The 25356-nt window shown below is 40.6% G+C and overlaps 1 protein-coding gene across 10 annotated transcripts in view; it reads left to right on the top strand.

Annotated features, from left to right (window-relative positions):
- Positions 1-16005, top strand: part of LOC126212988 (poly [ADP-ribose] polymerase tankyrase-1-like) — a 43997-nt gene extending 27992 nt beyond the window's left edge. Inside the window, exons 3-4 of one of the 10 annotated variants that reach the window (XR_007541026.1) lie at positions 11124-12115; positions 14797-16005. Coding sequence is in view for 1 of the 10 variants with exons in the window: in XM_049940529.1 (XP_049796486.1) it covers positions 11124-11622 (499 nt within the window). In the remaining 9 variants the exon portion in view is untranslated. The other 9 variants (XR_007541023.1, XR_007541020.1, XR_007541024.1 and 6 more) reach the window with 9 other exon arrangements.
- Positions 16006-25356: the final 9351 nt, after the last annotated feature.

Raw genomic sequence — 25356 nt, 5'->3', positions numbered from 1 at the left:
GAGCAGCCGTTTTTCTCTAAGAAAAGCGTATATGACGTAATTAGCTTTTATTCTGTTTCTTCCAAAGACAATTGCTGCAGAAGTCGTGTTTCTATGTCATGATGTACAGGGGCAAGTCAGTAAGTATCTGTAGTCAATTTTTTTATGCTTTATTACAGCAAGAGTTCACAATTTTTGTTGATACCATTTAGATATAGTGGGAATTAGTGAAGTTTGGTGGCAGGAGGAACAAGACTTCTGGTCAGGTGACTACAGGGTTATAAATACAAAATCAAATATGGGTAATGCAGGAGTAGGTTTAATAATGAATAGGAAAATAGGAATGCGGGTAAGCTACTACAAACAGCATAGTGAACGCATTATTGTGGCCGAGATAGATACGAAGCCCACACCTACTACAGTAGTACAAGTTTATATGCCAACTAGCTCTGCAGGTGGCGATGAAATTGATGAAATGTATGATGAGATAAAAGAAATCATTCAGGTAGTGAAGGGAGATGAAAATTTAATAGTCATGGGTGACTGGAATTCGGTAGTAGGAAAAGGGAGCGAAGGAAACGTAGTGGGTGAATATGGATTGGGGCTAAGAAATGAAAGAGGAAGCCGCCTGGTAGAATTTTGCACAGAGCGCAACTTAATCATAGCTAACACTTGGTTCAAGAATCATAAAAGAAGGCTGTATACATGGAAGAAGCCTGGAGATACTCACGGGTTTCAGATAGATTATCTAATGGTAAGACAGAGATTTAGGAAACAGGTTTTAAATTGTAAGACATTTCCAGGGGCAGATGTGGACTCTGACCACAATCTATTGCTTATGACCTGTAAATTAAAACTGAAGAAACTGCAAAAAGGTGGGAATTTAAGGAGATGGGACCTGGATAAACTGAAAGAACCAGAGGTTGTACAGAGTTTCAGGGAGAGCATGAGGGAACAATTGACAGGAATGGGGGAAAGAAATACAGTAGAAGAAGAATGGGTAGCTTTGCGGGATGAAGTAGTGAAGGCAGCAGAGGATCAAGTAGGTAAAAAGACGAGGGCTAGTAGAAATCCTTGGGTAACAGGAGATATATTGAATTTAATTCATCAAGGGATCACCAATTTAGTATTGGAGGGCAGTGTGGAGGGTAAAAATCGTAGAGGGAGACCAAGAGATGAATACACTAAGCAGATTCAGGAGGATGTAGGTTGCGGTAGCCACTGGGAGATGAAGAGGCTTGCACAGGATAGAGTAGCATGGAGAGCTGCACCAAACCAGTCTCAGGACTGAAGACAACAACCATTTGGAAAAAAGGCTTTTGCTTGTGCAGCAAGCCACGTATCCACTGCTTCCTTCATCTGTCTATCAGTGTTGAATTGATGGCCTCTTAGAACATCATTAAGTGGGCCAAACGGGTGGCAATCCAATGAAATGAGATAGGAACTGCACGCAGTATGTTCCTACACATTGAAACACAGCGTCTGAAGAGTACGGTTGTTCGTATGTGGACGTGCATTCTTGTCTGACAAAAGAATGCCTGTTGCGCTTGATTTCATGTGCAGAACAGGGACTGATGTGATTGAGGTTTGCCAAGTCACCAGCAGTCACTGATTTGTTATTTGGAATCTAGGCACAGACATGGTCAAGATTGGCACGAATTATGGATGTAGCTAAATGGTGCTCTCTTTCCTCATTCTTCACACTCATTCAACGACTTTTGAACTGTTCGATTTGCCAGTAAACACATGATTGTGACGAAAAATTATCCCTGTATTGTGCAGAAGGTCTTCGAAGAACTACCATTCCCGGCACCATAAAGATGGATCGTGGAATGCTGTTCTTCTATAGTGCAAACTGGCAGGGGTGTGACACAGCAGTGCAAACTGGACTGATCTAATAATGCTGAAACTTACCGCAGATGAAGACAACAGTGCCATCTAGTGGTGGGTGGCAACACAAAGCTGTACAATCAACCTAAAGACAATGAGAGCAAAATTACAGACACTTATTGGCGTGCCCTCGTAGTTGCACGTTGGCATTAGTTAATCACCTGAAAACGTCGTGTGTTTCAGATCTCTCAAGTTGTATTCACGTATAGCTGTGGAATTACAGGGTACAGCAGAATGAATAGTACAATATGAAAACTACCAAACTTCCAAACAAATTGACAAATTTATTGAAACACACATTGAAAAGAAGAAAAACATATGCGATTACGTATTAAGTATTTTGAATGTAACACCGTACAGATGATTGCCATCACATTCCGTGCATTTCTTCGAGTGGTGAACGAAAACTTGTCACCCGATTCAGATTGTTCAATAGGATTTCTTCCACAGCTGTATGTAATTTAGACAAGATATCTGTACGACACACGTTGTAACTTACTTTTCACACTTTGTGTTTCTTACGTGGAAACAGAAATGATGAAAAGATGTGGATGGTGGACGGAGAATTCGGATATTAATTTATTCTACATCTAATTTCAAATAGTAAATGTGATACGTAACTTTGTTTGCTGTAGTTGCAGTCTCCAGATTTGAATGTTGAAATACGTATAATTTAAAAGGTTTACAATTTAGTAGGCTTTCAATACAATGACGATTCTGTAGATGATGAGCCCTGACTGCTGTGAAAGTCCGTAAATGTCACAAAATGGCAGACACCAAAAAATGGGTCCCTGTGCGTCAATATTTGAACTTCAGTAGATGCACCGTTGGCAGCAGTTTGTGTTCAGGGCAGCACCTTCGTGCTGTGGTTGCGGCTGTACGAAGCACGTTGGCATGACTGGTGGCACATATATTTGAAGCAGTGACCAACCAGATGGCGGCCAATACCACAGCGCAAAAAGTGGCAGCTGACTCTAAATAATGAAAAGAGTAAAGTCATCCGTATGAATACTAAAAGTAATCCTATATTTCAGTTGTAGGATAAAACACACAAGTCTGCAGGCTGTAACTTCAGTTAAATACTTGCAGATACGAATATCTTAAACTGGGACAGTCACATAAGTAATGTTGTGGGGAAAGCAAATCAAAAACTGTGGTTTATTGGCAGAACATTTAGAAAGTGCAACAGGTTTACTAAAGAGACTGCATACACTATGCTTACCGTATTTACTCGAATCTAAGCCACACTTTTTTTCCAGTTTTTGTAATCCAAAAAACCGCCTGCGGCTTAGAATCGAGTGCAAAGTAAGCGGAAGTTCTGAAAAATGTTGGTAGGTGCCGCCACAACTAACTTATGCCGTTGAATATATGTAGCGCTACACAGGCATGCTTTGCAGGCACAAAGATAAATACTGGCGCCAAAACCTCTGCGTCATAAAAAAAAAAAAAAAAGTGGAAGACGAGCTTTTTTTCTCCACCTCGAGTTTCGACCACTGTATTTTCATACATTATCCAACGAAGTAAATACAAATTCCGTATTGTTCATCTCCGAATGTAGCAGCATTTCAATGTACTACAAAAATCCGACTGGCAAGACTGTTTGGGACATTTGTCAATATGGCCTACTGTACATTCTGAATTTGTTCCTACCTGTGAGAAGAGATGGTTGCTGATAGGAACTTTTATGAATTGTGAATCACATGCAGTGTTCTCCTCACCATAAGATTAATACGAATATAAACATTTTGCCATGTATTGTTTCGTGTTTGCTGCTATCTCATTTAAATCCTGTCTGCCTAATAAACTACGAAACTAGAGTGAAACAACAGCAAATGCGGAAGAATATACATATCGTGTCATGTTTATATTCGTATTATTATGCCTAATAGTGATACAGTCAGAAATGAAGCACGACAATTGACCAGAGTTTTAAATCTAAGATGACTCTAATTTCTGTGCAGAATGTAATGTACTAAAGAGGCGTCTGCAAAGATTTTGAAACGGAGAAAAATTTTCTCTAAACTCTTGTTCAGAACATCTTCTATCATACGCAGTCTATCATTTGGTTCTTGTTGATCATTATCAAAGAAAGCAACAGTGTGAGTAACAACAAATAGCAGTCTCTTGCCGTTGTTTCGCCAATGAGAGAATTCCTCTCTCTTTTATTTACTGTAAGCGGTGTTAGCACGCACAAAAGCAAGCCATGCCGCGAGCGGTACAGGCCGTAAACACTCATTATCAGAATGCGACAAACAATGCATGACACAGTACAGTAATGCAGTTTCAGCTTAGAGTGACTTAAACACCTATAACAAAGAGAACGGCACTTATCAGATCAAAGAAAAATAAGCAATCGATTGAAACCAGACGAAGCACGTGAAAAAGGAAGGGTACCCGTATAAATATGGACGGAGTGCCTGACGCATAGCAATGGCTACCTGGTAAAGCTTAACTGCTAAGCTCATGACTCGAACGAAACTACTGTAGCTGTATCGTCATTCATTCGACCTAAATTGTGTCTCATATTACAATGGACCAACTTTGTTTCTATATGGAGGTGTGGTCTAAAACTTTTCTCTCCCCCTGAATTTCGAGTGTCAAATTTCAGGTGCAGCTTAGATTCCGGAAAAATTTTTTTCCTTGATTTCGAGTCTCATTTTTCAGGTGCGGCTTAGATTCGAGTGTGGCTTAGATTCGAGTAAATACGGTATCCGCCCTCTTCTGGAGTATTGCTGTACAGTGTAGGACCTCCATCAGATAGGACTGTATTATTGTAAAGTAGGGGAGAGAGTGCTACTGTTGTGATTGTGAATTGGGGTGGCAATCATTAAAACAAATGTGTTTTTCGTTACGACAGGATCTTCTCGTGAAATTTCGGTCACCAACTTTCTACTCAGAGTGTGAAAATATTTTGTTAGCGCCCGCCTACATAGGGAGAAATGGTCAATGTAATAAGATAAGAGAAATCGGGGCTCGCACGGAAAGATTTAAGTATTCGTTTTTGCCATGCTCGTGCTGTTCAAGAGTGGAACACTAGAGAAATAACTAGAAGGTGGTTCGATGAACCCTCTGCGAGGCACTCGATTATGAAATGCAGAGTAATCGTGTATTTGACAAAATAATGTAATTGGACAGATAAAAAATCTACTCACCAAGCAGTGGTAGAAAACATACATAAAAGAAAGTTATAAGTAGGCAAGCTTTCGGAGCCACTGGCTCCGTCTTCAGGCAGAAGGGTTGAAGGGGAAGGAAGAGGTGTGAAGGAAAAGGACTTGGACAGGTCTAGGAAAAGGGGCATATTTCGAGAAAGTCATCCAGAATCACGGGTCGGTGGATACTTACTGGACGGGATGAGAAGGAAAGACTGATTGTTGGGAACTGAACTGGATGAGATTTGAAAATTGTGTAGATGTCCTTTCCTCAAGTTGAGTCATGTGAGGACATGTAGCATACACTTGCCTCTTCAATTATCCCCATTAGAAGAAGTCAGGGGCAGTCGGACTAGGTGACCGTGCTGGCCAGTGAATGCCTCCAGATCTGAAAAACCAGTTCACCAAGAAAAAGGCACCGTAAGATATCTGTGGACTGGTGGGCAGTATGCCCTATTGCTCCTTCCTGTTCGAACCACATATTGTTGTTCAACTGTGGAAGGAGTAAGCCATTTAACCCTTTCTGTGATTCTAAATGACATCATTAAGTATTCCCGGCTCTTTTGAGCTCCCCAATACTTCAATGATACCGTTTGGCATCGCTTCACGTAGTTCCAAGTTTGGCCAACAGATCACAGTGGCGTACGCTTTCGTGACTCGCCGTTTGTTTGAAGTGCAGAACAGAGAAGTGTTGTGAGTTGTGCTACTGCATTTGCGAGTAAACAATAACTGTTGTCAGAATGAGATTTTCACTCTGCAGCAGAATGTGCACTGATATGAAACTTCCTGGCAGATTAAAACTGTGTCTGTGTGCCCGACCGAGACTCGAACTCGGGACCTTTTCCTTTCGCGGGCAAGTGCTCTACCAACTGAGCTACCGAAGCACGACTCACGCCCGGTACTCACAGCTTTACTTCTGCCAGTACCTCGTCTCCTACATTCCAAACTTTACAGAAGCTCTCCTGCGAACCACGCAGAACTAGCACTCCTGAAAGAAAGGATATTCCTTTCTTTCAGGAGTGCTAGTTCTGCGTGGTTCGCAGGAGAGCTTCTGTAAAGTTTGGAAGGTAGGAGACGAGGTACTGGCAGAAGTAAAGCTGTGAGTACCGGGCGTGAGTCGTGCTTCGGTAGCTCAGTTGGTAGAGCACTTGCCCGCGAAAGGCAAAGGTCCCGAGTTCGAGTCTCGGTCGGGCACACAGTTTTAATCTGCCAGGAAGTTTTTAATAACTGTTGTGTTTATAGTTTTATTCTGCGTATACTGAAATTCTTGGTTATGGAAAAAACTTTATGTAGTTCCTCAAGGGGAAAGGAAAGAAATACGGTAAGTTTACTATACAGTTATGTATGCATTTCTTTGAGTAATTATTATGTAATTTCTAATGATGCCATTTGGAATCATTATTTTATTTATTAACCAATAGCTTCAAAAGAACTTTTGCAATGGATATGGCATATGTTCAACATATATACAGTAAATATTCATCACAAAAAAAATTTCCCCCAATTTTTTTCTAAATGTGACGCACAAATGGTTAAAATTTGGACATAGCAATCACTGGTCTCTGTTAATGCATGGCCTTGAAGATACACAAAAAAATATGAGCTAATGAGACCATACAAAGCAATGCTACACTACGCAGTCACAAGGATTTCTGACGCAGCTGACGAGGATCTCGGTTATGTGGTGTCCCGTACCTGTAATTCTGTTTATTTACGTGACTGTTCAAATGATAATGGTCCTTATCTGGCGTCAGTATGTTGTTTCGCTTGTATGGGTCTGCTGCTACAAGTTCCAGGAAACGCGAGGCAAAGGTTCATTGGGCAGCTTTATCTTGTTCATTTAGTTTCTGTATAACAAGCAGTCTCCGTGTATGAATACTCTGATATTGTTAGTACCGAGGCGTGTCTGGCAGTGGAATGGTGAGGATTTCGGAAGAGTGCTTGACGTGCCGGCTCCACTCACTCTCCGGTGCACTGCGCCCACGTGTCCTCCTTTGCCTGGACTTTTCTTCTTTGCAAAAGATGCAGTAGTCCTGAATTGTTGCATCCACCATTCAATCGAACAGTGATCCGGGACTTAATCGTATTGGTTCAACTCGAAATGATGATGAAAGGTTCACTGAACTGTGATGGGAGACTTGCTATTTTTTAAATACACCTCGACAGCAAATGATGCTCTGAACTCCGTGAAAGCATAATTTAGGGTGTCCATTCGTCCCGTTTTTCCCGGGACAGTCCCATTTTTTGCCAAAATGTCCCACTTTCCCGAAAGTTTTTTTGGGGACGCTCAAATGTCCCGTTTTTTATGATTCCGCTTGGCTAGAGTATTTTACGCTACTGGTTGTTTGACTTGCTATTAACTGTGCAATTATTTACACTAGGAAGCGTGTGATGACTTTCAGCGTACCCCTAATATGTACCGAACTGTCAAAAATCGCAATTAATTTTAAATGCACTGTAGGTTACGAATAACAACGGAGATTCTTCTCTTCTATATCGATCCACTGAATCCGTCCTTTCGGTCCAGAGATATTCTACACCACTGATACGTGCTCTCTGGCTTTTGTCACCATGCTGTTAATGTTTTGCACTGTGCAATCACTGTTTCATTATGCCAAAACGAAAGTGTAATTTTAACAGCAATATTAAAAGCGAGTTTCCTTTTATCACTGGTACTGGAGAAACTGTAGAATGTACGTTGTGCAGATCAAAATTTGCTATTGGTCACGGTGGAAGGTCTGACATTGTGAATCACATTAAGACGAGGAAACATCGCGTGAGTGATCAAACGAAAAGAGCAAATAAATATGTGAGTGACTACTGTGTAAACTTAAAATCAGTAACAGAAATGGATAGGCAGCTGGCAGCACAAGAAGCTATGTTTGCATACCACAGTGCAATGCATAACCGTAGCTTTAAGTCAATGGACTGTACTACAGCAATTGCTAAAAAAGTTTTCAATCCTAAATTCACATGTGGACACACAAAATGTAATGCAATCATTTCAAATGTTATTGCACCGTATGCAGCTCAGCAGGTTTTAAATGAACTGAAAAGTGCTCGATTCATTTCTGTAATCACTGATACATCGAATCATCTGGATTTGAAGTTGGTTCCTCTCCTTATCAGATATTTTCACCCTGAAATTGGCATCACGGTGAAAGCGCTCAAATTGGTTAATTTAGCTGGAGAAACTTCAGATTTACTTCAGAATTATGTGCTGGAGGTTTTAAAGAAATATGATCTTGAGGGAAAGGTAATCGCAGTTTCTGCAGACAACACTAACACCAATTTTGGTGGTAAGCAGAGGAAAGGAAAAAACAATTTGCTATATAAACTGCAACAGAACACAGTGAATAATATAGTAGGTGTCGGCTGTCCAGCACATGTGGTGCCTAATTCCTTACAAAATGGCTCAAATTGCCTACCCATTGACTGCCAATTAATTGTAAAAAAAAAAATCTACCGGCATTTCCACATATATACAGTAAGGGTTGAATCTCTGAAGTCATTCTGTAAGTTTACTGAAACTGAATACAAAACTGTACTTGGGCACAGCAAGACAAGGTGGCTATCTCTGCTACCAGCATTGGAAAGAATTGTAGAGATATTTCCTGCTTTGAAATCATATTTCATTTCCCTTGATAAGTGTCCTGTTATCGTTAAACAATTCTTTGACAACCCTGTGTCTATTGTTCTCCTACATTTTCTTGTTAGCCTGCTAAAACCTTTCTCCACAACAATTAAATGTATTGAGAAACAAGAAATCACAATAGTGGAAATTTATCAAGAAATAAACAAATTATTGGGCAAATTACAATGTAGAAAATCTAAAAGATTTCTCACATCCTTTGTACATGAGACTAATAAAGCTGGAAGAAGAGGGTGAAATTACTGTAGAACAATTTCATATTTTTGCTGACATCTCTTACACTGAGTATATTAAAGTATGGTGTTTACCATTTATCACACCTTTTAAAGCATTTGACTGGGTTAATACTGAAAAGGAGCAGCCACAGTGGAAGGATATTCAGGACTGCTGTGTTTTTGTTAAAAGTATTGTACCAAATTTTCCTGTTGATGAAGACGAACTGTTTGATGAATTTTCATGTACACAGAACTTCATAAAAAGTGAAGAAGGAGACAAAGAAAGTGTTAGTACAACATGGTGTAAAATATTTGCTTATTTCAAAAGTAAAAACATTAACATGAAAAACATAATTCATTTGGTGGAGTTTTGTCTGGCAATTCCTGGGTCAAATGCTGCTGTGGAACGTGTGTTTTCGTTAGTGAACTCTTTGTGGTCAGATGGAAAAAAGAGAATGAAAGTTGAAACAGTGAGGGCCTTGCTCATTGTCAAAACACACTTTACTGACTTTTATGATATAATTTCAAACGAAAATGCACTTCTTGATAAAGTACAAGTATGGTGATAGTGTGGCAGAATAATTGTAAAAAGTGATTTGGTATCATCTGAGTGCACGTTGTAAAGGTAAACTTGTATGTGTATTAAATTTAGTCAGTACAATATTTATGTCCCGGTTTTTTCTTCATTGTCCCAGGTTTTTCTGTAATTTATTTTAAATGTCCCCTTTTTCAATGAAAATGAAATGGACACCCTACCATAATTACATACGTCTGACCTTCCTGAGGCAACACACGCATACTTTCTTTGCGCTGGCTCAGCAGTGTCTCTGAACTACGTGACTCAGGTCGTACTGTTCATTCTGCCGGACCCTGTATTATCGAAGGACACCGTGCAGCAGGAAGGCACTACTGTTCCACATGCAGGGTTCTGCAGGGCTGCCACAAATGCCGTACACAGTTCGTTCTCAATAATGTTCAGATTTTATCCCTTATCTTTAAAATAAACTTTGACTGAGTGAGAGGGCAGTGCTCTTAAAGCAATGGACTCAGGGCAGTGGGTTCAAATCCCTGCCTGGCCATTTCCAAAACCACTTTAGGCAAATGTTGGTCTGTCTATTGAGAATGACTTCAGTTAGCCTCTTGCCCAAGTATGACGCTAAGAGCACGAGCTCTCTCTAACGACTGTTGCCAACTCGACTCTCAATGTTTCTTAATAGTGGCACTGTATGCGCTTTGTCTAATAAATCAGTGATTCTTGTGCTCGACTTGTTAAACAAAATGTGTTCTTCAAAATCTGGGAATGAGCCATTGAAATTTTGCTGCACACAGTACTAGCATAATAAGTTAGTGCTTTGTTTTAACATACTGTCATTCAATTTTATAGAATTAGACATTTGTAGCATTCACTTCCAGTACAAAGTATGTAGATAAAGCAATAGGACTAGAATAAATTTTCACCCTACAGTGGAGGGTTTGCTGATTTGAAGCTTAATAGAAGAATAAAGTAGTTAGCTGGACAGCTTTTTCTGAGCAATTGCTCTTTGTGAATGAGTTATCGAAGCACGACACGTGACTGACTCGAGCAGTTTTAACAGTTTTAATCTGCCGAGAAGCTTCGGGGGAGTGCACACTCCATCGTAGAGTGAAAATTCGTTGTGGTAACAATCCACAGTTGTGGCTAAGCCATTTGTATCCTTTTTCCACAAGTGCTAGTCCTGTAAGGTATGTGTGAGAGCTTTTCTGAAGTTTGGCAGCTAGAAAAGCTACCAGGGGAAGTAAAGTCGTGAGAGCGAGTCGCAAGTCGTGCCCGGAAAGTTCAGTTGTTAGACCATTTGCCCAGGAAAGGCGAAGGTTTTGAGTTTGCATCACGGTCCAGCACACAGGTTTAATCTGCTAGGAAGTTTAGAGCAGTAAAATTATTGTTGTGATGTAGAAATTGCTAAGACAGTGAGCAGGAGTAGGTAGTAATATAGGATGGAGAGAGATGATAATATTGCCTTGTCATTGAGTTTACTTCTGCGCCTAGATCTCTAGGAAAGCAGCAACTTTCGTTTACTTCATTGTTAGTGACCTTCCACCTTACTGCTACTGCAGTTTCACGTACATTTTCTTACAGTACTTTCCCGGTACAACATTGTCACTCCGAACAGCAGCGACCACCTGCATCAGGTTTGAGAGTTACGCTTGTCACATTGTTTTTGGCACAGAGAGTTGTGCGAACAACGGTTTACTTTGCAGGACTTCATCTGTGGAGCAGCCGGAGGACTTGGCCGAAAGGCTGACAGAGGCAGCTAGAACCGGCAAATTGGACGAACTGCAGAACCTGCTGGCCACAGGCGCACCGGTCGACGCGAAGGACGGCAGCGGATACACCGCCCTGCACCTCGCAGTGACGAAGGCCAGTGTAGACGCCGTCAAGTGTCTCCTGGATGCGGGGGCGAATGTCAACGCGAAGGACTCGAGTGAGCAGACACCTCTGCACGCGGCTGCATACCGAGGTGACTTGAAGATCGTGTGGGCACTGCTGACGGCGTCAGCAGAGGTAAATGTTCAGGATCGTTGGGGGAAGACGCCACTCCACTGGGCTGCTTCCACAAATTACACCGAAGCAGTAAGAACACTGCTGCTGGCTGGAGCGGACAGATATACGAAGGATAACAGATACAGTTCACCTGCAGACATAGCGACAAAATCCTGTAGAGATCTAATCTGCAATTTTTACTACAGCTATCCATAAATAAGCCTTCTACTTCTATACCTCATAAATTTTATGATAAATATGTAATTTACTTCTATTTTTCCTGTTGTATCACAGAAAGTTTCGTAATAGAATATTTTACAGGATTTCTACTCCATTTGCAGCCAAATAGGTATAACCTTAGATACACCCATTAACTACCTTCTCTTGGAATGAATAAAACCCTAATCCAAAATAAGCTACTGTCTGTTATCAGACAAAATGGTAATGAAAGATCAGGTGCTATTTCACCCTTACACAGTTGTTCTTTTATCTTGTCAAAAGCTGCCTCACTCCACTCCCACATAGTACTTTCTCTTAAGAGGCTGTTCAATCATGGTGCATCCAGTGCCTGTGTTTGTACATGTTTTCTATAATAATTGGCTAACTGGAAAAATGGTCTTCATCCTTTCTTTGATTTTGATTTTGGAAATTTTTCTATAACAAAAACATTGTCACTGTCAGGCAAAATTCCCTTTTCACTTATGCTGTAGTAAAAAAAACGCCACTCCACTGGGCTGCTTCCACAAACCGCACCGAAGCAGTAAGAACACTGCTGGTGGCTGGAGCGAGCAAAGATGTGCAGGATATGAGTTCCAGATCACCTGTAGACATAGCGACATCACCGTGTAGAGATATATTTCGCAGTTTTGTCTACAGCCATCCGTAAATAAGCCTTCTACTTCTATACCTCATAAATTTTATGATAAATATGTAATTTACTTCTATTTTTCCTGTTGTATCACAGAAAGTTTCGTAATAGAATATTTTACAGGATTTCTACTCCATTTGCAGCCAAATAGGTATAACCTTAGATACACCCATTAACTAGCTTCTCTTGGAATGAATAAAACCCTAATCCAAAATAAGCTACTGTCTGTTATCAGACAAAATGGTAATGAAAGATCAGGTGCTATTTCACCCTTACACAGTTGTTCTTTTATCTTGTCAAAAGCTGCCTCACTCCACTCCCACATAGTACTTTCTCTTAAGAGGCTGTTCAATCATGGTGCATCCAGTGCCTGTGTTTGTACATGTTTTCTATAATAATTGGCTAACTGGAAAAATGGTCTTCATCCTTTCTTTGATTTTGATTTTGGAAATTTTTCTATAACAAAAACATTGTCACTGTCAGGCAAAATTCCCTTTTCACTTATGCTGTAGTAAAAAAAACGCCACTCCACTGGGCTGCTTCCACAAACCGCACCGAAGCAGTAAGAACACTGCTGGTGGCTGGAGCGAGCAAAGATGTGCAGGATATGAGTTCCAGATCACCTGTAGACATAGCGACATCACTGTGTAGAGATATATTTCGCAGTTTTGTCTACAGCCATCCGTAAATAAGCCTTCTACTTCTGTACCTCATAAATTTTATGATAAATATGTAATTTACTTCTATTTTTCCTGTTGTATCACAGAAAGTTTTGTAATAGAATATTTTACAGGATTTCTACTCCATTTGCAGCCAAATAGGTATAACCTTAGATACACCCATTAACTACCTTCTCTTGGAATGAATAAAACCCTAATCCAAAATAAGCTACTGTCTGTTATCAGACAAAATGGTAATGAAAGATCAGGTGCTATTTCACCCTTACACAGTTGTTCTTTTATCTTGTCAAAAGCTGCCTCACTCCACTCCCACATAGTACTTTCTCTTAAGAGGCTGTTCAATCATGGTGCATCCAGTGCCTGTGTTTGTACATGTTTTCTATAATAATTGGCTAACTGGAAAAATGGTCTTCATCCTTTCTTTGATTTTGATTTTGGAAATTTTTCTATAACAAAAACATTGTCACTGTCAGGCAAAATTCCCTTTTCACTTATGCTGTAGTAAAAAAAACGCCACTCCACTGGGCTGCTTCCACAAACCGCACCGAAGCAGTAAGAACACTGCTGGTGGCTGGAGCGAGCAAAGATGTGCAGGATATGAGTTCCAGATCACCTGTAGACATAGCGACATCACCGTGTAGAGATATATTTCGCAGTTTTGTCTACAGCCATCCGTAAATAAGCCTTCTACTTCTATACCTCATAAATTTTATGATAAATATGTAATTTACTTCTATTTTTCCTGTTGTATCACAGAAAGTTTCGTAATAGAATATTTTACAGGATTTCTACTCCATTTGCAGCCAAATAGGTATAACCTTAGATACACCCATTAACTAGCTTCTCTTGGAATGAATAAAACCCTAATCCAAAATAAGCTACTGTCTGTTATCAGACAAAATGGTAATGAAAGATCAGGTGCTATTTCACCCTTACACAGTTGTTCTTTTATCTTGTCAAAAGCTGCCTCACTCCACTCCCACATAGTACTTTCTCTTAAGAGGCTGTTCAATCATGGTGCATCCAGTGCCTGTGTTTGTACATGTTTTCTATAATAATTGGCTAACTGGAAAAATGGTCTTCATCCTTTCTTTGATTTTGATTTTGGAAATTTTTCTATAACAAAAACATTGTCACTGTCAGGCAAAATTCCCTTTTCACTTATGCTGTAGTAAAAAAAACGCCACTCCACTGGGCTGCTTCCACAAACCGCACCGAAGCAGTAAGAACACTGCTGGTGGCTGGAGCGAGCAAAGATGTGCAGGATATGAGTTCCAGATCACCTGTAGACATAGCGACATCACTGTGTAGAGATATATTTCGCAGTTTTGTCTACAGCCATCCGTAAATAAGCCTTCTACTTCTGTACCTCATAAATTTTATGATAAATATGTAATTTACTTCTATTTTTCCTGTTGTATCACAGAAAGTTTTGTAATAGAATATTTTACAGGATTTCTACTCCATTTGCAGCCAAATAGGTATAACCTTAGATACACCCATTAACTACCTTCTCTTGGAATGAATAAAACCCTAATCCAAAATAAGCTACTGTCTGTTATCAGACAAAATGGTAATGAAAGATCAGGTGCTATTTCACCCTTACACAGTTGTTCTTTTATCTTGTCAAAAGCTGCCTCACTCCACTCCCACATAGTAATTTTTCTTAAGAGGCTGTTCAATCATGGTGCATTCAGTGCCTGTGTTTGTACATATTTTCTATAATAATTGGCTAACTGGAAAAATGGTCTTCATCCTTTCTTTGATTTTGATTTTGGAAATTTTTCTATAACAAAAACATTGTCACTGTCAGGCAAAATTCCCTTTTCACTTATGCTGTAGTAAAAAAAAATTAGTTGTCTTACAAAAAACTAACACTTACATAGTTTCAGTGTCATTCCCCCTTCCAAATTTCTGTTTGTGTATAAACACATGAACTCCTGTGCACATCATATTCACCTATATCCCCCTCCCGGACCCCTGCAGGTAACAAATCCCTTTCAATTTCTTTAAATTCTAATCCTTTTTCCTCTTTTATTGATGCTTCTGAGGCCCCCAAAGAATCAAACCTCCCCCCAACCACCAAATCTGGATGCATAATCTGACAAATGTCGTTCAGAACACCAGGAACTTCACTAGCATTACCCATATAATTGTAATATGTTACTCTTGATATTTTGACTCCAATAAGCTCACCTTGTTTTTTGACATCTTTATGAGTCAACACTATTTCACTTATTTGCTAACAGGTACAAGCTGATTACCATGTTCTCCTGTTCATTCGTACCGCAGACAGCTATATTCGTAGTATCATTTTTCACTAATTGTTCTTCCTTCACTTCAACATAAATCATTCCGTCTAAGTTGTGACAAAGTAAAACATGTTCTCGTTCTTCATTGCCAGAAACCTCACTTTTACCATCACTGTCTATAATATTATCATCTGTCAGTATCTTTTCATTAACTTGAATACTAACACCACATCTCAATATCCTCCTTACAGTTATTACATATCCTGCTATCTTCCCCATCTAGTACACAATTTTCAATCTCTGCACCTCGAACCTGAGCAGTAATAGGTTCACAAGCCCCCTCTACATTTTCATCTTCCATTAATCTTATATTGATCATACAGGAATACATTCAAATCTACAGAAGAGTGATACGACAAACAAAAAAATCACCAATGGTAACTTCATACCAGAATCGGCAAATAAAAGCCAAGCAGTATGCAAAGTCATAAAGAAGGAAGCATAGAAAGTTTGATTGATTGATTGATTTCTTTATTAATCCATGTAACAATTTACATTGTGTGGATTTAGTCAGCCAAATCATATACAATACAATATACCTACAATTATACACATAAAATTTGTATTTACACACATTTTTGAGGTATCTTAAATTAGTTTTATATCCTTGTGTAATTTGTAATTTTCTTATATTACTGTACAATTTTTGATTTCCTCATGTATTACAATGCAGGCTACTTTAATTACACTTCATGTTTAAATTCAGATAGTCCATTACTGCGTAATAACTTTTATTTAATAAAAAAAATTTTAGTTTTGTTTTGAACTGTCCGATTGTGTCAATATCTTTTATTTTTTGGGGTAATTTATTATATAATTTAACAGCATTGTACAACAAGCTCTGCTGAGTTTTAACTTTATTTTTCCTCTCTAGATGCAGATTGTATTGGTTTCTAGTTTCATAGCTGTGTACTAAAGAATTTTTCATATAGCAGTCAATATTTTTTTTTTACATACATAACACTTTGAAAAATGTATTCACAGGGGACAGTTAGGATTTCCAGCTTTTGGAAATGTTCAAGGCAGTGAGCCCTACTGCCACTCTTGGTTATTATACGAATTGCTCTTTTCTGTAATTTGAAAAATTATTTGAATATTTTTACTGTTGACTCCCCAAAATATTATTCCATAGGTAATAACAGAGTGGATATAAGAAAAATAAAATGAAAAATATCACTCTTAACCATGAGAACAAGAGTATAACTGATCCCCAACACATCACAGATCTTTTTAAATGTTACTTTGCAGAGATCGCAAATAATTTGATAGTCAGTGACAAAACAGATACTAAAATGAAACGGAAAAACAAAGTGCACTCGTGTTCCTTTTCAATCTACATTGATGGAACAACCTCAGATGAAATCATCAGTGTTGCATCAGCTTATAGGAAAATGTCGTCAGGGATTGATGGTATTCCTGATTAAATCATAAAGCAATGTACTAAAAACATTTCACTTCCTCTTGCAGATATAATAAATTCGTCCTTTCTGACAGGCACATTTTCAGACAGTTTACAAATTGCGCAAGTGGTCCCTATCCGTAAGAAAGGAGACAAAACAAATATAGAAAACTATAGACCAGTTTCATTATTATCAGGCTTTAGTAAAATCATAGAAAAAGTAATGTATAATAGGTTAATGAAATTCTCAGAGAAAAACAAAATTCTCACTGATTCTCAGCATGGATTCAGGAAAAATAAATCAACAACCAGTGCAATCTATGATTTTATAGAAAATGCCCTGCAAGCAATAGACAAAAAACAAAGAGCCATGGACATTTTTTTAAGACTTAAGTAAAGCCTTTGACATACTGGACCACAAGAAGCTCCAAGTATATGGCATTAGAGGCACTGTACTAAAATGTTTCACTTCGTACTTAACAAACAGGAAATAAAAAATACAAATAAAATGTGAACTAAAGGAAAAACAACAGGACATGCTTCTCAGATGCAGAAGTTCTAAATAAGGGAGTCGAGTCCCTCAGGGATTAATTCTTGGGCCAATCCTCTTTCTCCTGTATATAAATGATGTAGACTTGAACATTGAGTTACAAACAAACACTTTTTTTGCAGATGACATCCTAATTACAGGAAATACCCTACGTCAGCTTCAAACGGCTGTTAATAAGACTACAGAACAGCTAAATAGATGGTTTGAGGAGAATAAATGTATGACAAACACCAAAAACACAACATTCCTAAATTTCTGTTTAAAAGGTGACACCAGTATGACAATAAACTCAACAAAATTTCATCTTCTCCAGAAACAAAGTTTTTAGGCTTATGGCTTCAAAATAACTTCAAATGGCACACACGTATAAACAAAATTAATGGAACACTTAATAAAATATATTACAGTCTCCATTTTCTCTCTGTCAAAGCAAGCTATAGCACTGTCCGAACTGCCTACTTTACCCGATTCCACAGCATCCTACTGTACTGAATTATATTCTGGGATAATAGACTGCCTCATTCAGTCATCTTCTTAAATCAAAACTGAACTGTAAGAGCAATGTAACATGCTCAACAGATTCTTGCAAGTCCCTCTTTCAAAAGTCATCAATAATATCTCTTCCCTGTACATATATGTTAGAAATCTGTAAATATATTAGAAAGAATTTAAAAGATGTAAATGAAAATTTTGATATCCATGAACATGATAAAAGACAAAAGGAAAAGTTTCATGTCCAGTCAATAAGGACATCAGCCTATAAAACCTCCATAGCAAACAGCACTATACAAATTTACAATAGTCTTCCATATAAAGCTTTCTTTTTTCCTTTCTTTTGAATAATTTCTTCATTCTTTCCCTATGTTTTTATCTTTTTTTCTGCTGTCCATTTTGCAACTATCTTTTTCTTTGTTTTCTCCTGGAAGCCCTTGAAATCTTCTACTTTTGCTGTTAACCTTTCTCTTTCTCTTATTTCTTTCTCCATTATTTCCATTTTCCTTGGGTCTGCTTTAACTTCTTCTATTCTTCTCACTGATGTTTTGTGGTTTTTTGTCAAAGAAGTTAAAAATTCTTTTTGTTATCCCGTTTTCATCCAGACTTTTAGGTGCCCATAGAATGCAACTCTTCTCTTCCTCATTGAGTCTGATATTCACTCTTATTTTTCATAAACTTCTTTATTACTTCTTAATTTCAATTTCCCATTTTCATATTTTGATCCCAAGATTTTCCTGATTATTTTCCTTTCCTTCGTTTCTATTCCACCTGATTATTTGGCTGTATTTAACGAAAGACATTTTGATGCATAAAGGCATTCCGGTTTAATCGCAGTATTTCAGTGCCTAAGTTTTGCATTTATGGAAATAGATTTCATGTTATACAGTTTTTTTGTTAGCCGCCTCCATTTTCCTTGCCCTTGCTAAGTTAGCTTCTTTCTCTAAAGCATTTGGTTGTATTATTTCATTTAGCTATTTAAATTTTGTATCCTCGTCAGTCCCTCAGACTGAATCAGTGAAGCACTTCCAGCCGGAGAAACTTAAGGAGCAGTGAGAGAAAGACTCCCGAGAACAAAGACATTGCAGTGGCACCCACACCACCACTCCCTACAAGCTCAGCATCTGAGGATGAGGTGGAGATTGTGGTGTCCCCTGAGGACCTCGACCTTGTCGGACCCTCAGACACAGTGGATATGAGCCTCACAGGTACTCAGTCGTTGGCATCACGTGACCCTGAGACGTAAACTGCCTCCTTGAGCGTTTGATGCCTTCCCAGCCTCAAGATATAACGTCATCCTCCAGTGGAATTTCTGTGGTTTTTTCTAGCACCTGGCATAGCTACGACAACTGTTAAGTTCTACACTTGCTTTCTGCCTTGCCCTCCAGGAAACCTGGTCCCGACAATGCAGACCCCTGCTCTCCGTGGCTATAGAGGATATTACAAAAACCGTAGCGAATATAATAGTGTGTCAGGTGGAGTATGCGTCTGTGTCCTGAACACGGTATGTAGCAGACCGGTGCCCCTCCAAACTCCTCTTGAAGCTGTGGCTGTCAGGATAAGGACAACGCAGGAAATAACTGTCTGCAATGTATATCTTCCTCCGGGTGGTGCAATACCCCTGAACATATTGTCTGCACTGGTTAGTCAACTCCCTAAACCTTTCATACTTCTGGGACTTTTAAAGCCAATAACACCTGATGTGGTGGCACTGTGCTCACTGGCCAAGCTCGTTGTTGTTGTTTTCAGTCCTGAGACTGGTTTGATGCAGCTCCCCATGCTACTCTATCCTGTGCAAGCTTCTTCTTCTTCCAGTACCTACTGCAACCTACATCCTTCTGAATCTGCTTAGTGTATTCATCTGTCAGTCTCCCTCTATGTCAGAACATGTCCTACCAACCGATCCCTTCTTCTAGTCAAGTTGTGCCACAAACTTCTCTTCTCCCCAATCCTATTCAATACTTCCTCATTAGTTATGTGATCTACCCACCTAATCTTCAACATTCTTCTGTAGCACCACATTTCGAAAGCTTCTATTCTCTTCTTGTCCAAACTATTTACTGTCCATGTTTCACTTCCATACATGGCTACACTCCATACAAATACTTTCAGAAACGACTTCCTGGCACTAAAATCTATACTCTATGTTAACAAATTTCTCTTCTTCAGAAACGCATTCCTTGCCATTGCCACTCTACATTTTATATCCTCTCTACTTCGACCATCATCAGTTATTTTACTCCCTAAATAGCAAAACTCCTTTACTACTTTAAGTGTCTCATTTCCTAATCTAATTCCCTCAGCATCACCCGACTTAATTCAACTACATTCCATTATCCTCATTTTGCTTTTGTTGATATTCATCTTATATCCTCCTTTCAAGACACTGTCCATTCCGTTCAACTGCTCTTCCAAGTCCTTTGCTGTCTCTGACAGAATTACAATGTCATCGGCGAACCTCAGAGTTTTTATTTCTTCTCCATGGGCTTTAATACCTACTCCGAATTTTTCTTTTGTTTCCTTTACTGCTTGCTCAATATACAGATTGAATAACATCGAGGAGAGGCTACAACCCTGTCTCAGTCCCTTCCCAACCACTGTTTCCCTTTCATGCCCCTCGACTCTTATAACTGCCATCTGCTTTCTGTACAAATTGTAAATAGCCTTTTGCTCCCTGTATTTTACCCCTGCCACCTTCAGAATTTGAAAGAGAATATTCCAGTCAACATTGTCAAAAGCTTTCTCTAAGTTCACAAATGCTAGAAATGTAGGTTTGCCTTTCCTTAATCTATTTTCTAAGATAAGTCGTAGGGTCAGTATTGCCTCAAGTGTTCCAACATTTCTGTGGAATCCAAACTGATCTTCGCCAAGGTTGGCTTCTACCAGTTTTTTCATTCGACTGTAAAGAATGTGCGTTAGTAATTTGCCGCTGTGACTTATTAAACTGATAGTTCGGTAATTTTCACATCTGTCAACACCTGCTTTCGTTGGGATTGGAATTATTATATTCTTTTTGAAGTCTGAGGGTATTTCGCCTGTTTCATACATCTTGCTCACCAGATGGTAGAGTTTTGTAGGGACTGGCTCTCCCAAGGCCGTCAGTAGTTCCAATGGAATGTTGTCTACTCCCGGGGCCTTGTTTCGACTCCGGTCTTTCAGTGCTCTGTCAAACTCTTCACGCAGTATCGTATCTCCCATTTCATCTTCATCTACATCCTCTTCCATTTCCATAATAGAGATACTCAACTCGACCTCTGCCTCTTAAATACGGGGCCCCCACACATTTCAGTGTGACTCGCAGCACTTACTCGGCCATTGATTTATCCCTCTGCAGCCCAGGACTTCTCCCATCTATCCACTGCAGAGCCCACAATGACTTGTGCGGTAGTGAACACTTCCCCCATCTTCCTGTCGCTCCCCCAGCGTCATCCCTCTGGATGCCTACCCAGGTGGGCTTTAAATGAGGCAGACTGGAAAGCTTTCACCTCTGCCGTCACCAATAATCTCCCCCTTACGGTAACAACAACGTGGTGGTTGAGCGAGTAACCGCAACGATCGTTTCTGCAGTGGGAAACACGATTTCTTGTACCTTAGCGTGCCTCTGGCGAAAGAAAGTGCCTCGGTGTTTGCCGGAAATCGTCGAGGCTGTTAAATAGTGTAGGCAGGCTCTACAGCGACATAAGTGGCACCTATCACTGGAGCGCCAAATAGCTTTTAAATGGCTCTGTGCGCATGTTCTCCAGCTCGTAAAAGGACGGAAACAGGGGCGTTAGGAGAGGTACATCTCAACCACTGAGTACCATATGTCGCCTTCACAAGTCCGGAAGAAAATCGGACATATCTATTGGCACCAGACCGTGACAGGTGTCCCTGGAATTAATATCAGTGGAGCGCTATCTACCGGCGCAAACACAATTTCCGAGCACTCTGTGGAGCACTATGCCCGGGCCTCTGCGTTGGAGAATTACCCCCAGCCTTTTGTACCCTAAATTGGTGGATGGAAGGGAAACTCCTCCCATTCACTACATGCCACGGTGAACCATATAATGCTCTATTTACTGAGTGGGAGCTCCTCAGTGCCCTTGCACATTGCTCTGACACAGCTCTTTGGCCAAATTGGATGCACATTAAGATGATTAAACATCTTCAGCTGCATCTGGAGCAACGGCGTATTCCCATTGCAATGGTGGGACAGCATCATTGTTCCATTGCTCAAACCTGCTAAAAACCCATTTGCTGTGGCTACGTATCAGCCCATCGACGTCACCGGCCTTCTTTGTAAGCTGCTGAAATGTGTGGTGAGTCGGCGGTCGTGTCGGATCCGGGAGTCACAGTATACTGGCTCCGTGCCAGGGTGGTTTCTGCCAGGGTCACTCTGCCACTGACGATCTAGTGTCTCTCAAGTCTGCCATCCGAACGGTCTTTTCCAGATGCCAACACCCGGTTGCTGTCTTTTTGATGTAAGAAAAGCATACAACACGACCTGGCACATTATACGAGTGGGTTCTCCGCGGCCCACTCCTTATTTTTATCCGAACCTTCCTGTCGCACCACACTTTCCGTGTCCGAGTCGGTGCCTCCCGTAGTTCCCCCCGTATCCGGGAGAATGCGGTCTCAGTAGTGAGTGTCTACATATTTTTAGTGGGCATTAACGGTCTAGCAGTAGCTGTGGGGCCGTCCGTCACACCTTACCTGTATGTGGACGACTTTTGCGCTTCGTACTGCTCCCCCAGTACCGGCATCGCTGAGCGGTGCCTACATGGAACTATCCACGAGGCGCAGTCACGGTCTCTAGCCCACGACTTCCAGTTTTCATTTGCGAAGTCGCGCGTCGTGCACGTCTGTTGGCATCGCACCATTCGTCCGGAACCGGAACTTCACCTCGATGACGAGCCACTCGTTGTAGTGCAGACACATTTATTTTTAGGACTGGTTTCGGACGCCCGATTGACTCGGCTTCCTCATCCTCGTCAGCTTGAGCGGAAGTGCTGGCAGCACCTCAATGCCCTCCGTCGCCTGAGCAACACCGACTGGGGTGCAGATCGCTCTACACTGCCGTGGCTGTCTTGTTGGATCATACCTCGACTGTTGTTGTTGTTGTTGTTGTGGTCTTCAGTCCTGAGACTGGTTTGATGCAGCTCTCCATGCTACTCTATCCTGTGCAAGCTTCTTCATCTCCCAGTACCTACTGCAACCTACATCCTTCTGAATCTGCTTAGTGTATTCATCGCTTGGTCTCCCTCTACAATTTTTACCCTCCACGCTGCCCTCCAATGCTAAATTTGTGATCCCTTGATGCCTCAAAACATGTCCTACCAACCGATCCCTTTTTCTAATCAAGTTGTGCCACAAACTTCTCTTCTCCCCAATCCTATTCAATACCTCCTCATTAGTTACGTGATCTACCCACCTTATCTTCAGCATTATTCTGTAGCACCACATTTCGAAAGCTTCTATTCTCTTCTTGTCCAAACTGGTTATCGTCCATGTTTCACTTCCATACATGGCTACACTCCATACAAATACTTTCAGAAACGACTTCCTGACACTTAAATCTATACTCGATGTTAACAAATTTCTCTTCTGCAGAAACGCTTTCCTTGCCATTGCCACTCTACATTTTATATCCTCTCTACTTCGACCATCATCAGTTATTTTACTCACTAAATAGCAAAACTCCTTTACTACTTTAAGTGTCTCATTTCCTAATCAAATCCCCTCAGCATCACCCGATTTAATTTGACTACATTCCATTATCCTCGTTTTGCTTTTGTTGATGTTCATCTTATATCCTCCTTTCAAGACACTGTCCATTCCGTTCAACTGCTCTTCCAAGTCCTTTGCTGTCCACCTCGACTATGGGAGTCTATTTTAGGGTCCGGGGGCTCCCTCAGCATTGCAGTTACTAGACCCGTTGCACCTCTGCGGGTTCGACTAGTGACGGGAACACTTAGGACGAGTCGGGTGATCGGCCTACTGGTGAAGATTGGGGTCCCTTCGTTACAGATCGGGTGCCGACAACTGCATTTGTAGCTCTCCTGAGCATCCAAATTACCGTTTCCTTTTCCCAACCGCGGCAGTCCGTCTCCTGCATCAGCAGCCCAGGTCGGGGATTACGGTCACGGTTCACACCTGATCTCTTCTGCCTGAACTAGAGTCCTTTCCTTTACCACCTATCCTCCGGGTCCATTCCTATACCCCTGCACGGTTTATACCTAGGCCCCAAGGACTCAGTTCCTCCTGAGGTTTCTAACAACCCTACCCCAACAAAGGTAAAATTTAATTACGATTGTAGTGTTGCTCACACTGCTAAATATTGCATTTTCGGGCAGCAACAAAGTTACATTATGTGGCAGGTGTCATTAGAGCACAGTTAATAAAGTCATTTCATGAAATAATGGATAAATGACACTCATCTTTTCGTGTTTCCCACGCCGGTCTCATCGTGAATTCACGGCTCTATCATCGAAAATCTAGGTGGTGACGATTCTAAACTCGGATGCAAAGAGGGCTCGGTGTTATTCTGCGATATTCAAAAGTTTTATAGATGTGTTTCATAAACCGTTCTTGAAGATTAAACTTTTGCAAGTTAAGACAATGGTGATGAAAAAAGTAATCAGCACTCCGAATTTAAGTTACACTTCTTTTTTATTACTTTTTTTCCAATATCATTTCACTTCACAAAATAAAACATACTTGAAAATATCTTCCTCACTGTTAAAGTTCACATTTTATAAACTGACTACAATATGCGTCTTTCCAACATGACGTCCAAGACTTGACTCTCTAATAACTGCTTACGCGCCTAAAAATCAGAGTTACAAGTACGACAAAGGTCATAGTGACAAAAGAAAGAATACATGTACGAATAATATCATTGCAACATAAACATATTGATGTATCAAAGTACCTCCACATTAATGAAATCAAATCTGAATGTTGTCGCAGAAATATGTTAACTATTTTACAAGAACACAGTAGACTATGGCTGGTATCGAGAGGTTGAGGTGAGGTTCTGTAACGGTTACGTAATTCGAGTACCATTACAGGTTCTACGCTGTTACTTGCTGTCGAATCTGGATGCGTGCTGGGGCTCTGAAGTCGTCTACACCGACGGCTCTACGGTTGACGGTCACGTCGGCTTCACCTGTGTTGACACAGGACGTATTGAACGACACTCCTTTACAGATGGGTACAGTGTTTTGCTGCAGAGCAGATGGCCTTATCTCGTGCTCTTGAGCGTTTGCATTCATGCTCCAGTGAGTCCTTCCTCGTCTGTAGTGACTCCTCGAGCGGCTTACAAGCTACCGACCGGTGCTACCCTCGCCATCCTTCGGTAGCGACCGTCCAGGAGGCCGTCTGTGTCCTGGAAAGATCCGGTCATTCGGTGGTGTCTGTCTGGACGCCGGGACAGGTCAGAATCCCAGGAAATGAACTTCCTGACAGCCTGACCGAACAGGCTACTCGGAAACTGCTCCTGGAGATCGGCATCTCTGAAACTGGCGTGTGCTCGGTATTATGCTGCAAAGTTTTTCAGATTTCGGCTACCGAATAGCTTAACTTCAGTATGCACAATAAACTGTGTGCTGTAAAGGAGACTAGAATGTTTGGAAGTACTCCGTGCAGGCCTCTCGCAGGAGCTCTGTGCT

This window comes from Schistocerca nitens, chromosome 11, assembly GCF_023898315.1.
Source record: "Schistocerca nitens isolate TAMUIC-IGC-003100 chromosome 11, iqSchNite1.1, whole genome shotgun sequence".
Taxonomy (NCBI): domain Eukaryota; kingdom Metazoa; phylum Arthropoda; class Insecta; order Orthoptera; family Acrididae; genus Schistocerca; species Schistocerca nitens.
The sequence above is the reverse complement of the archived record's forward strand: the minus strand, read 5'-3'. Positions and strand labels throughout refer to the sequence as shown.